A 14,285-nucleotide genomic window follows, 5' to 3' on the forward strand; every position below is an offset into this window, starting at 1 on the left:
TTTTAATTGTTTACAAGCCACAGCAATGTACTTTGGGTACGTTCACGTGTAGTGGAAATGGTGCAGGCTTTCCTCAGCGCAAACTTTGCAGCAAAACCATGTGCGAATTTCGATATTGTTTTTTGCTGCAGATACGCAGAAATTTCATCCTTTCATTTGAGGGGGTGAAGTCGGCTGCAGATCCATAGCAGAATGTGCACCAGCGCTGCGGATTGTGTTGTGGATTTTTCCACTGTAGACATTCCACTATGCATGAAGTACCCCAATAGCTGTCTCCCTCTCCCGCACAGCAGCTAGCCGGGGTAATGTGCCTCTACCCTGTACTGCTGAATTCCTCCTCAGTGTGCCCAGTTAGCTAACAGTTTGTTTCTCCTTCCTCCTCCCAGTATCGGAGACTCGCAGTTTGACAAAGTTCGGGGCCATGACATTAAGTTGTTGCGATACTTGTCTGTCAGATACATCTGCGACCTCATGGTAGAAAACAAGAAGGTGAAATTTGGGCTCAAGTGAGTTTTTTTTGTTTTGGGTTTTTTTTTGTCTTTGTTTTATGGAATTTTGGTGCAAATGCCCTATAAACCTCTTCCCACCCCAGGGCCTATAGAAAGGGGTTCCTACGAATGGATTGCATGCTACAGATGATGCAAGCTCTGAAGCTGAGCCCATCCCAACTGCAGCAGGAGTTGACTGACTACTGGCCTCCCTGGAGATCCCCTGCTGTTAACCCCTTACATGCTGCTATCAGTGTTGATCACGGCATGTAAATGGATTACAGAGGCAGGACTCTCCCTCTGTGATGTCCTCAGCGTCCAGATCTGCCACGTTCTGTGATCGCTCTGAATAAGTGATAATACATTACTGTACAGGAGTACTGCAGTGTATTGTCAGAGAGATGATAATATCACGGGTTCAAGTCATCTACAGGGACACTAAAAATGTAGAGGGGGGGAAAAAAACTTTTTATGCACTTCCCCTCTTGTTTAAAAAAAATAAAATACAATAGAATTTTATATTGTCACATCATTAATGACCCGTACAAGAAGTTGAACACACTTTTTAGCTTGCATGGCAAAAAAAAGCCATATGGTCCCAATAAAAACTACAGCTTGGATCGGAAAAAAACAAGGCCTCAGAGCTCCGTTGATGAATATGATGGGGGGGGGGGAAAAAGTTATTAGTGTGTAAATGCCGCAATGCTAGAAAAAAAATCCAAAAGAAGTAGTGTTGTGCAAAAGTATTTTGGTAATGTCGTAAGCATACCAACCTACAGAAGTAATTTATTGTTATATATGCTCCATAATTAACCCTGTAAAAAAATAAATAAAAATGGCAGCATTGATATTTTGTGGTTTTGTTTTGGGTTTTTTTCTTACTCCCCTCCAAAAAAAAAATGTTATGCAGTACATATGTACCCAAAAAATTGTGCTAATAAAAACTACAGCTCTCCACGCAAAATAAGTTTTCATGTGGCCATGTCGACAGAAAAATAAAAATTAAAAGTTATGGCTTTTTGAAAAGCGGAGCTGAAAATCCTTTAAAAAATCTACACAGGTCTAGGCCAATGTTGATAGATTTCCCCCGTTGTCAGGTTTTTAAATGCTGAAATTGAAGTCTGTGGAGGCGCAGCGATCGTAAAACCCAAATCTCTTTGACAAAATATAAAAATCATACTTTGACCTTGTGCTTTATCTCTTAGCGTTACCTCCTCAGAAAAGGTAGACAAAGCTCAGCGGTATGCGGACTTCACACTCCTGTCTATTCCTTACCCAGGTAAGGAGCCGATCACTTTTCACCTGTATTGCACATCTTACCATGCACTTATGTGTGAGAATGTTTAAACAAAAAAAGTTATGTCTGAGGAAGAACCCTGGGTAGGTTGGAGAGCTTGCTATAACCTCACATACTTCTATATAGAGGGACCATTCTTTCCTATTACATTCAGTCTTAACCTAGCATATCGGCATATTTTACCTACACCGAAGCTCTCCTGTCTGATTAGAATGAGACCCTTGGGTCCACCTTGTGCTGAAAGGATAATAACCTTCTAATAGAGAATTGTTGGACAGACAGTTCCCTAAAATAATTTGCAATGTAACTCCTTAGGGAACACTAAACTTTAAATGACCTCTTGTGATAGTCCAGCATCCTGCATCAGTACTTGGAGTAAATTGATAGCTTTTCCAGTGGGTCATACATCAAACTGGTCACCACAATGCTTTGCCCCTGACTACCGGGCCATTTTTGGTCTTAAAAGGCTTGTCAAATAGTAAAACATGATTGCTCTGTTGGTCCCTCTTGCCCCTACAGAGCAGATTGCAAAGAGCAGCGTTGCATTGATCTGGCTCCCGGTTGCATGCTGCAGCCCCTCTCTAAGTCACCATTCACATGGATGCATAGCAAACGATAAGTGGGTATTTGTCACAGCAAAATTTGAAGGATCCATCAAAAAAGACACTTTGCTCTCATCTCTTCTTGTTGTTCTTCCAGTTCTCATCCGCTTGTGATGAATCCATCGATTATACTCTGTTTAGCAGACTGCACATGCACAGATAAAAACAGAAAGAACTGCATTTGAATGGAAGAAATAGCCCTGCTGACTATTTTTCCATCCAAAAAAATAGAACCACGACAGAAGGGATGCAAACTGAATATATGTATTCTTTTTTTTCTTCTCTATTGAAATGAGTCTGTTGAAATCATTGGGACTTTCAACAGACTCATTTATTTCCATTTCTCTGGTCCATTTTTCTGAATGGGAAACCTAGAGCTGATGTGATTTGAGCCTATCTTGTTTCTATTGACCTCCCTGAGATGCCTTGGGCAGGAACAGCACACCATTATTGACTCCCATGCATTGGCGTGTCGGATGTCTTCGAGGTGTGGTTGGCGGTTCTAGCCCTAACCAACATGCCATACAGTGTCAGTGCAAATATGATCGGAGTGCTGCAGTAATGATCATTTCCGTATCTGCCTGAGATGTAACTGCATGCTGAGTTTTGCAGCAAACCGACAACTTCTAGGGACTGGCTTTTTTCTGAGTCTATTATGGCGGAGGATGTCAACAATTAAAGATGTTTTCTGCATTAGACCCTTGATGGTCGTCTTATAGCATACCTCCTGCTGTTGGATCCTGGCGATCACTTATAATATTTTGGGCATCTGGAAGCGCCATCATAGGAGAAATGAAGCATTACACTGTGCACATTGGCGTCTCTGGCTAATGCATGGAGGTGCAGGGTCTCATAGACCTCTTTCCATTCTTGCTAATAGAGGGACCATTCTTTCCTATTACGTTCAGTCTTAACCTAGCATATCGGCATATTTTACCTACCCTGAAGATCTCCTGTCTGATTAGAATGAGACCCTTGCATGAAACCCGCCAGGCATCATATGGCCCAGGAGTGTTTCTCCATATGCAGTGTCAAATCAGATGGGAGAGCTTCGGCGACAAAACACTTTAACGTGTGTGTGTGTGTGTGTGTGTGTGTGTGTGTGTGTGTGTTGCTTTATCCTTCTATTTTGCTCACTTGCTGCTGACGTCAGACGCTCATTGATGCTCTCCTTTCTTGCAGGCTGTGAATTTTTTAAGGATTACAAAGATCGAGACTATGCTGCGGAAGGACTTGTATTCAACTGGAAGCAGGCAAGATTGACAGTATGGCCACAGCATGCACCAGTTGTATTGTGGCATACACTCATACAGCAAACCTTAATTTGATTTTTCAGTGGCTTTTTAAAGGGGTTTTCGGAGAACATTAATAGCAGTGGGGGGAGAGCAGAGTCCATACAAAAATAAATAAACCCAGTACTTTCCTCCTGCTACCACGATGCTCCCTGCTGTGCTCTCCCAGTACTTTGATATTCTGTTGACATGCACTGCAGCCATCACATGGGTTGTTTTCCCATGTGAACGTTGCAGCCCATAGGAAGCCCGACAAGGACATCACTGATGACCTCCTGTAAACTTGCCTGGGGTTTCTATGTATAGATTTGGTCACGGGGACCCAAACCTATATACAATACCGAACTAGAAACCCTCTTTTAAGTATCAACAGTTTGCTGCAACAGTGTTGTGCCTCAATACACACGTAGTCAGTGCAGACTCCCTCCGTCACATATGTGTTGCAGAATTTATAGTAGGCTTAGCTGGAAAAACATCAAATATGTTTCATTTGAAAGGAACTTCAAAATCAGGTTCTGTGACCAAACTCTGGCAAATGCTCAGATGTTATCGTGAATTCCATCTTGGGTCAGCTAGTGACTTTTCACTGTCACAAGGCTGTCGCAATGTATCGACCTCCATCACATGATGTGCTAATCGCATGCCACCATTAAGAGAGCATGCAAACTCTAGTGCCAACTTAAAGGCATTTTACATGACCCGATGATCTGGCAACAACGTTCTTAGGAATGTTCGTTTGCCCAGTCGCTGGGCTGTGTCATTGAATGACAGCTGAGCACTGTCTCTGATTGGCTGAGTGCTGTGACCAAACAGAGGCAGCGCTTTCAGGAGGTGGGGTTTCTTCAATCCCCAGCCAGAAGAGAAGCTAAAGAAGAGTGCTGGGGACCTGCTAGAAAACATGCCGGGGATGGCAGCGCTACTAAGGGGATATGTTGCTGTTTATTTTTTTTACAGTTAGGGATTCTATTTCACGGGAGTCCCCTGCCACTGCTGTCACAGCTGTGGCAGAGGATCGCGATCATCTCCCATTGATTTCAATGGGGCTGCTGCTGGCCCCATTGGTATTGATGGGATAGGATCACTATATCCTGCCATGGCTGTGACAGCCACAGCAGGTGATTCCTTCAGCCCTGCTGGGATGGGAGGCTGTTACCCTGTGGAAACGCCTCACATCCAGGGTTTCAGAAGGATTGCGAGAATGCGTCAATCACATCCTGATATTGCTTTCGCCAGTGTGCAGGGGCCCTTAGTGTTGCAGATTGTTCGTTTTGTTGGGTGATCACAAATGTCATGCAGCACAAAAAAAGTCTGCAGCTGCACTGGCTCCCCTTGCAGCATGTCATATGGGGTGATGTGTGGCTGGCACTCTGGGGGGCATCGGTACATGGCACATACCGTTGAGGGGTTGTTTTTCCTACTTATGCAAAATGTGTACCAATAGAAGACTTGCCATGAACCCCCAATAATTAACCATCCTTTTTCTTTAAACTGCACCGAAAACAGAGTTGCAGTTAAAGCGGTTTTCTGGGACTTTGACTTTGATGACCCATCATATCAATGGGGGTCTTACCGCCAACACACCCATCGATCAGCTGTTTAAAAAGGCAGTAGCACTCGGATGAGCACTGTGGCCTCTTTATTGTATAGTGCGCGCAGCACCCAGCAGTGCTTGCTATTGCAGCTCAATCCCATTCACTTAAATGGGACTTAACTGGGAAATGACCATGTGACCGATGACTGTGATGTCGCTGGCTACAGAAAAGGCCACAGTGCTTGCCTGAAACTTCTGGCTCCTTCAAAGAACTTATCAGCGCCGGATTTGCACCCCCATCAATCTGATATTGATTATTTAAGTCCTGGATAATCTCTTTTCAATTGCTAAGCTGACAACAAATTGGTTCATCTTATAGCAAATATGTCTCTCCCCCCAGGATTATGTTGATGCCCCTTTAAGTATCCCACTCTGCTTGACAAGACACTTAAACATTGACTGGAGAGAATACCAGGTAAGGAGATGATCAAATTTGCATTCTATACAGTAAGTCATGTGACCTCAGCACGCCGCTTCTCCTACATCTGCTTTGAGATGTCGCCTGTGCCGTCATTGCTGCCTTTTTCCTTTTCCCGGAGGCTGCACAGCAGCAGACAAAATGATGAAAGTCAACTCGGTCAGGAGCGCCTCCTCTCCACCTTCGCTGGGTCCTTTTAAGCAGGTTTCCCCTTATTGTGAAGCCCCTGGGATATTCCAGCTGTACTAGGGACCCAGGATGTGCTGCACTGCAGAAAGGGGGTCAGCACGTGGCAGGAAGCCCTGCAGGCAACTAGCATTAATGGGTTTTGCTTAGAGAAGTCTAATTGAGGCTTTCCTTGTAGGTGCCCTTCCCAATCTACAGGGACAGCACTGCATTATCTCATTTTGTTTCTATTTATTTATTTTTTTTCTGAAGGTGAGACAACCTGCAGTGCAAAGTATCACTCTGCACTCATTTGTAATAGCTGTGTTAGCCCTTTGTGATATCATAGGGGTTCATAATTAATTATATCCAATTAAATATTTCCATCCCTTGTCGGATATGCCTCACATTGTCTCTTGTTTTTCCAGCTGTCACTAGAGACCACCCCCTTTCACATGGCTAAATCAGCTAGCCACACATGGGCATTGAAAGCTAGAGTCTTTGCAGCTCTTAGTATGAGCTGCATGTATTATGGAGCAAGGACAGCTAGAAGATGATTAAAGGGGTTTTGGCACTTGAATATTGATTTTGTCCTCAGGATAGGCCATCATTATCAGATCGAGGATAGGCCACCATTATCAGATCGGTGGAGTTTGTCCTCCGGGATCTCTGCCAATCAGCTGTTTGAAGAGGCCAATACAGCACCTTATATAACTACTGCGCCTGGTATAGCAGCTGAATCTTATTCACTTGAATGGGGCTGAGCTGCTGTCAGGCCGTGTGACAAATGAAAGTGACGTCACTTGCCGGAGAAGAGGCTGCAGCGCTCCCTGAACTGCTGCGGCTTCTTCAAACAGCTGCTTAATGGGGTCCCAAGCATCAGACCCCACTGATCTGATATCAATGACCTATCCTTAGGTTTGGTTGTTAAAGAAGTATTCCAGGACACTTTATTTTTTTTTCTATTGATGACCAACAGACCTGTGAGTCGTATCCTTGCCGATCAGCTGATTCCCGTGGCTGTCGTCATTGCAGAAATCGGGAAGTGCTGACTGTAGCGCAGCGGTGCAGGTTGGCACTGCAGCTCAGCTCCGTTTTTGAATTAATCTTGAGATGCGTCTGCAATACTAACCTAAGCCTCTGCGCCATGGTCAGTGCTTTCTGCTTCCTTCCTGGATCCAAGCGGTGGGTCTCCTCAGATCATCTATAGATAAGAAAAATTTTCAAAAGTCCCTTTGATATTTTAACCCCAGAAAACCTCTTTTAATACAATAAAAAAAAATCAAAAAGAGAGCGCGCCATAGTGCAGAATCATCAAAAAGTAGATGTGATCAGAATATTGGTACCTTAGAGGGTTGTGTAACGGCACAACACCTATGAAAACCTGTTGGGTAGCAGCAACCCACCCACCCCACCACGGAACAGCATGGGCCTCTGTCAGCCAGTAAAGAGGAGTAGGAAACGGCTAGGGATGTCGTCAGACTTGGAACAGGACCTGGAGTCAGCGATGAAAATTGGAAGCTTGACTCAAGTCAATGACCTGAAATAGGATCTTTGTCTGCCTAGTAAAAGTTCAAAAGCTACTACAGAAAAATGTAAAAAAACACAGGTTAATCCCAGTGGGTGATGTCTCACATCATGTGATAATACAGAGCATATTAACCATTAATATGAACAAATGTGGACATCAGATTATACAGTTTAACAAATGTCCAGAAGGAAAAAAGAAGGGAATTAGGGCTGCTGTCCACGGGCGATATGTTACTGCGTTCTCCGCGGCAATAATTAGGGCCCTGGGTAACGCAGTGAACGCTTTCCATAGACTTAACTATGGAAAGCGCAGCCCGATGTCCACGAGCGGAGAATCATAGCGATTCTCCGCTCACGGGATCCAAATCACAGCATGCTACGATTCTCTGCGGTGAGCCTATCGATCAGATGGGCTCACCGCGGAGACCTGTCATTTCTCCCCCCTGCTCCCCCGTGGCGGAATATCACTAGCGATATTCCGCCTCGCCCGTGGACAGGGGGCCTTAGGGCCCTCTTACACGGATGCCCGACAGTTCGTTCTATCAATGATCGTTCCTAAGCTTTTATATAGGAACGACCTTCGTTGAGTAAATGGAGGAGGGAGGGTCGGGAATCATTCCAGCCCGCCCACCTCAATTTGCAGTAAACAGGCAGTCGTTCGTCTGCCTGTGTACACAGGACGATCCCTCATTCAAGTTTATGCATGCAGAGACTAATGAGAAGCGAATGAATTCTCATTCATGGTTCAATCGAGGCTAGGTGCAGGAATCTGAACGATTTATCAGCACATCTAAAAGGGCCCGTAGTTAGGACTCCTAGAAAAAGGACCGTACATAATGAATCAACTGACACCAGCTATTACAAATGACTAAATCAGCAATAAAGTAATAAAGGACGAATTAAAATAAATTTGAAATATGAGCTGAAAATCCTGCTGGTACCTGTAGTGCCATACAATAGAGAATCCAGTATTTAGCAGTAGGCTGTAGTAATTTTAGGTAACTCGTCGTAAATGACAAAAAAAACTGTCTGCATTAAAGACCCTTTAAAAAAACGTTTTTGAGCATGCCAAAAAAATCTAATTGGCTAAGAAAATATCACTGGTAAGCTGAGGGTGCTGCTAATGGGATAAGTGGTAATAAAATGAAATTGATAATCGAAAGATGAGTTGACCCATTAAAATTAAATAAATAAGATTGATTGAAATTGATCCAGGTAGGAATTAAAAAGTCCATAAATAGGATCGCTAAACACTAGTGTAGTACCATTAAGATAGAGAAAAAGTTCTGTTAATATCGAGGATTAGGTTGATCAGAAATGTGCAAGTGAGCATCATGAATTGTGACATGGATACAAAGGATGATCTAAATAGTGGGAAGTGTACTGCTAATAAAAGGAGAAAAAAAGGGCTCCCATTAAAGGAACAAAGATATTCACTATTGACAGATAAAACTCTTCAAACCAACCATAAAAATATGAAGGCAAATCATAATGTAAATTTAAAGGGGTTTTCTGGCACTAAACTATTGATGCCCTGTCCTCAGGATGGGTCCGCAATAGTTGATTGGTTGGGATCCGTTGCTCATGATCCCCACCAATCAGCTGTTTAAAGGGACAGCGCCACTGTCTCTTCAGTCTATACCGGGCACAACATTGTACATTTTATAGTGGTATCACTTGAACGGGACAGAACTGCTCTCGGGCCACGTGATGAATGCATGTGACGTCCCTGGCCTGGTAAGAGGCTGCAGCGTTCCAGCCTCGTGAGTCAGCTGATTGATGGGGATCATGAGCGACGGGGCCCCCGCTGGCTAGAGCTTGTAACTGTAGATGCAGCTAAATGATAGCCGTGCCGGCCACTACAGAGGAGTCAGAGCAGCAGCTTCCGCTCCGTCTCCGTGTGTTTGTGGTGCTATAATCGGGCAACTGATTTGCCAGGGCCCCGAGTGGTGGACCCCAGCCGATCAACTATTGATGACCTATCTTTCCCGGAAAAAACCTTTTAATAGGACTGCCAAGTATTATTTCAGGTTGTGATAGATGACTGCATCTCAAAAAGACAAGAGTTAACTGGTCCTCTCTCTAAATTCAATTTTGTGTTGTGCCATCCCCCTGTTCTTCCACCTGGAAACGTATCCGTAAACTGAAAACCTAGCTTTACCATTAACCTTAATGGGATGTTTCCCTACATTATCTGACATTGTTCACTCAGTGCTATCAGTGTTATTCTGCAGGGACACGCCCAGTTGACAAGGCAAAAGATAACACTAAGTTGCAAGTTTGGGCTAGAAGTACATGGTGACTTTAGTTGTATAGCATCAGGTCTCAGAAAAGTTGCACAACCTAACAATTTGTGCGGGTTTTTTTTTTTTTTTTGGTTTTTTTTTTTTGTGTCTCTGCAATGTGGTGTTGTGCGGCTGTTTTAGAGTTGCAATTTGTCTGTTAAAAAGACAAATCTCAGACAAATTGCGCACGTGACCTCCAAATCATGGACCCGCAAATCATGACAAACTTTTTTTTGTAAATCCTGGATTTCCTGTCGGTCGGCCCTTTTTGCAACTTGTAATGTCGCCACTTTAACTTCTAATAAGACTACACTTGGTGCTAACTAAAACCGGACCAAATAATGGGGGTGCAGGTTGAGGGGCACTTGGGGAAATGGTGACCACAATATAATTAATTTTGCAGCGGTCATTAAATAAGAAACCTTATCAGGAAGCGACAAAAAAACTAAACTTTAGTAAAGCAAAATTTGATCAGCTCAGAACTAGCAGTACCCCTAGTTGGGACAACATCCTCATAAATATCTGTACAGACAACAAATGGAAAAAGTTAAAAAACATCCTAATCACCTTATGTGAGCAGTTCATACCCTTAAATAAAAAGATAAGTAGAAGGAAACCCATGTGGCTCGACAAGTCTGTGAGGAGGGTAATAAACAAAAAAAGGGAAGCATTTAAACTACTAAAACAAGAGTGCAGCATAGAAGTGCTAAAATCATCCAGGGGGAAAAAAAACTAAGTATGTAAAGAAAAGATCAAAATTGCTAGGGAGGAGGCGGAAAGACTGATCGCCAAAGAGTAAAAATAAGCCTAAACTATTCTTCAACTATGTTAACCGCAAAATGATTTGCACCAAGAGCACTGGCCCTTTAACAAATAATGCAGGAGAAATCTTAGAAGATGATGGGGGGGGGGGGGGGGGAAGGCAAATCTATTAAATAGTTTCTTTTCAAGTGTATTCACGAACGAAAAGGAAATATCACACAAGAGGCACGGGAATAAAATGCCATCCCCCCTTTCCCTTTAAATATTGCATACCTAAAACAAGAGGAAGTACAGAGCTGGTTGAAGAGGATTAAAATCGATAAATCGCCAGGTCCGGATGAAATACACCCAAGAGAACTAAGTGATGTGATAGCTAGACCACTATTTCTTATACTTTTGGATACTATCCAGACCGGGGTTGTACCATTGGATTGGTGCATTGCCAATGTGGTTCCAATTTACAAAAAGGGGTCCAAAAGAGAGCCTGGTAACTACAGGCCGGTAAGTCTCACTTCAATAACTGGAAAAATATTCGAGATGTTTCTGAGACAACATCATATAATACCTCAAGGAGAACAACGGCATAACTCCTCACCAGCATGGATTCATGAGGGGTCAATCAGGTCATACCAATCTGATCAGCTTCTACAATGAAGTAAGTTCTAGGCTGGATCTGGCAGAGTCTATTGATCTCGTATATCTGGATTTCTCTAAAGGATTTGACACCGTGCCGCATAATAGGCTGATATATAAAATGAGGCAGCTCGGACTGGGTGAAAACGTGTGTATCTGGGTAAAGAACCGCCTCAGAGATAGAAAGCAGAGGGTGGTAATAAATGGTACGTACTCTGATTGGGCCACCATCGCTAGTGGGGTACTACAGGGCTCAGTACTACGCCCCATTCTGTTCAATATATTTATCAACGATCTGATAGAGAGACTGCACAGTAAAATATTAATATTTGCAGATGACACAAAATTATACAATATAATTAATGCAACGGAGGACAATGTGCGGCTACAAACGGACCTGGATAAGATGGGGGCTTGGGCAGAAAAATGGCAAAAAAAAGTTCAATATTGATAAATGTAAAGTTATGCACATGGGCAGGAGAAACAGATGTCACCAATATACACTAAATGGGGTACTGCTAGGGAAAAGTGAGATGGAAAAAGACCTGGGGGTATTAGTGGACTGTAGACTTAACTGGAGCAATAAATGCCAGTCAGCTGCTGCAAAAGCTAATAGTCTTCGGGTGCATTAAAAGAGGTATAGGGGCGAGGGACGAGAACATTATTCTTCCACTATATAAGGCACTCGTCAGGCCCCACATGGAATACTGTATCCAGTTCTGGACACCGGGGCTCAGGAAAGATGTTGCAGTGCTTGAGGGGGTACAAAGAAGGGCAACTAAATCTAATAAATGGAATGAGAGGACTGGAATACCCAGAGAGGCTATCAAAATAAGGATTATTTACCCTGAAAAAAAGACGGCTTAGGGGCGATCAAATAACTATGTATAAATACATGAGGGGACAATACAAGGATCTCTCCCAGGATCTGTTTATACCCAGGACTGCTTCGGTAACAAGAGGGCATCCTCTACGTCTAGAAGAAAGCAGGTGGCATCACCAACAAAGGGGGTTCTTTACTGTAAGAGCAGTAAGACTGTGGAACTCTCTGCCTGAGGTTGTGGTGATGGCAAAGCCCATAGAGGAGTTTAAGAGGGGACTAGATGCCTTTCTAGAGCGCTATGATATTACAGGATATAGACATTAGATGACCAGCTGGTTGTTGTTCTGGATCTTGCATTTAGGTAGGAACTACCAAAGGTTGATTCAGGGATTATTCTGACTGCCATTTCGGAGTCTGGAAGGAGTTTTCCCCGAATGGGCTCATTGGCTTCTGCATCAGTGTTTTTTGCCTTCTTCTGGATCAATAAGTGGGTTAAGACAGGCTGAACTAGATGGACATGGTCTTCCTTCAGCCTTATATACTATGTTACACAACCCGTGCCGCAGACAGTTTCCATGTAGCACCAGTCTAATTGCAACTCTAAACATTTTTTTTCTTGCCAGTAGCATGAAGGAGACGTGATACCGCAATCTGTAGCCCTAACCCTAATACATGCCCAGGAGGAATAACGGCAACTGCCTAATACAGAGTTCTAAGAAAAGATGCTCCGAAATTATTTCATAGGAGTACATGGATTTGGGAAAACGTGTAGATTAGAGATGACCGCTGCTTTTTAACCCTGTCCCACAATAGGATGTTTAGTTATGTTGCCACAGATGAGGGATAATGTATATGCCTGTGTCACCTTTTTATAGACACATCTTGGGAAGTTCTTATAAAAGTTTCTCTTATGATTTAGCAGAAGACAAGACTATGATTAAATCATCTTTCAACAGGCAGAATTAGGGCAGCGCTCAGCAGGCAGCGGGAAGTGCTGAGTCGGCACTTGTAGGAGAGTGATTTGGAGCTGATATACATTGTAGAAGGATCACCCAGGGAACTGTCATGTGGAGGAATAGATTCTTTCTCTACGCTCCTGCATCTCCTCATCCAATTAAACAAAAACCTATAATTCCCCAATAGGGTGTATAAAAGGGGTTTTAAGAGGTACATATAATGTGTAATGTAATTTTTATTACATTCTTCTTTATTTTTTGATAGGGGAGGGGATGGGAGAAAACGTCCAGAGATTCCACCATTGTTTTTGGATTTTGCTTTTACAGTGTTCCCCATTCGGTAAAAGTACCACATTATCTTATCTGGATCAGCACCGTTATTGCAATACCAAGTTTATATGATTTTTATTGCTTTTGCACAATAAAGGGCACAATTGAGTCTGCATCGCTGCAATCAAAGACCCATAGTTTTTTTATTTTTCCGGCAGCAGAGCTATATGAAGCCTTGTTTTTTGCGGCAAAGAGTTGTCGTTTTTATTGGGGTCATTTTTGGGGTATATGTGACTTTTGGATTGCTTTTATATACTGTTTTTTGGGAGGGGAACAAAAGAAAAATATCAATTTTTTTTTAAATTTTTTTTACAGCCTTTCACAGTACAAAATTAAATATCAAAATATTTTCATTGTCTAGGTTGTAATGAACGCGGTATTACAGATTGTGTTTCTTTTTACACTTTTGGTATCTTATCTGTTTATTATGGGGGAAATTTTTAAATGGGGGGCATATTTTAAACAAAAAAATAATTGTGTCAAAAAAAGTTCAATAAAGTAAGAAACAATTCGGGGTCTGAAGAGGATTTTCCATAGTTAGGATAGTATACTGCATTACTTATGTAGTGCAGTCTACGATGCTTATGCTATCAGTGTATTAGACTCTGCTGGAGGTGGGGTAAAATATGATGAGTTGCGTGGCAGACAGGGAGGCTCGATTCCCTCATTAGGTGTATGACCTTTCTATATTCCACCGGTGGTTTAATTGCTAGGGACTTATTTTAATAGAAAAATGCTCTCCGTGTACTAAACTCCTTCTAAATGAGCAGAGCTGCAGTGTAAAGCATGGTGGAAAGACAGAATAGCTTGTTTATAATGAGGCATTTCAGACTACCTTAGTTAGGCCACTCTCACTCATCCGTTTATTACTGTGGTGTTTTTAACGCGGTGGTATAACGCTCCTCTTTATTTCAATGGGGCCTTGCAGACATGCGCTCGAATGAGCCACAATTTTCAAGTGCTATTTTGCTGCGTTTAATGATTGGTGCGTTAAAACCCGTTGTCTGAGGCAGGAACCTGCACCAAGAATGTCAGCAAAGTGCCGCGATATGAATCGCAGCGTTTTGCCGACGGGATGTCTGAGCGTGGCCTTGGACTCTGACATTGCAGCTA

At 42.9% G+C, this 14,285-nt stretch overlaps 1 protein-coding gene across 4 annotated transcripts in view; it reads left to right on the plus strand.

Moving 5' to 3' along the window:
* The window catches only part of MTMR14 (myotubularin related protein 14), a 72,655-nt gene that overhangs the window by 18,876 nt on the left and 39,494 nt on the right, over nucleotides 1-14,285 (plus strand). For all 4 annotated transcript variants that reach the window (XM_066596734.1, XM_066596736.1, XM_066596735.1 and 1 more), the window contains exons 6-9: nucleotides 387-506; nucleotides 1,694-1,767; nucleotides 3,570-3,640; nucleotides 5,611-5,685. In XM_066596734.1, coding sequence (XP_066452831.1) covers nucleotides 387-506; nucleotides 1,694-1,767; nucleotides 3,570-3,640; nucleotides 5,611-5,685 — 340 coding nt within the window. The remainder of the gene's footprint in view (nucleotides 1-386; nucleotides 507-1,693; nucleotides 1,768-3,569; nucleotides 3,641-5,610; nucleotides 5,686-14,285) is intronic.

The sequence above is a fragment of the Eleutherodactylus coqui genome, chromosome 3 (genome assembly GCF_035609145.1).
Source record: "Eleutherodactylus coqui strain aEleCoq1 chromosome 3, aEleCoq1.hap1, whole genome shotgun sequence".
NCBI classification, from domain to species: Eukaryota; Metazoa; Chordata; class Amphibia; order Anura; family Eleutherodactylidae; genus Eleutherodactylus; species Eleutherodactylus coqui.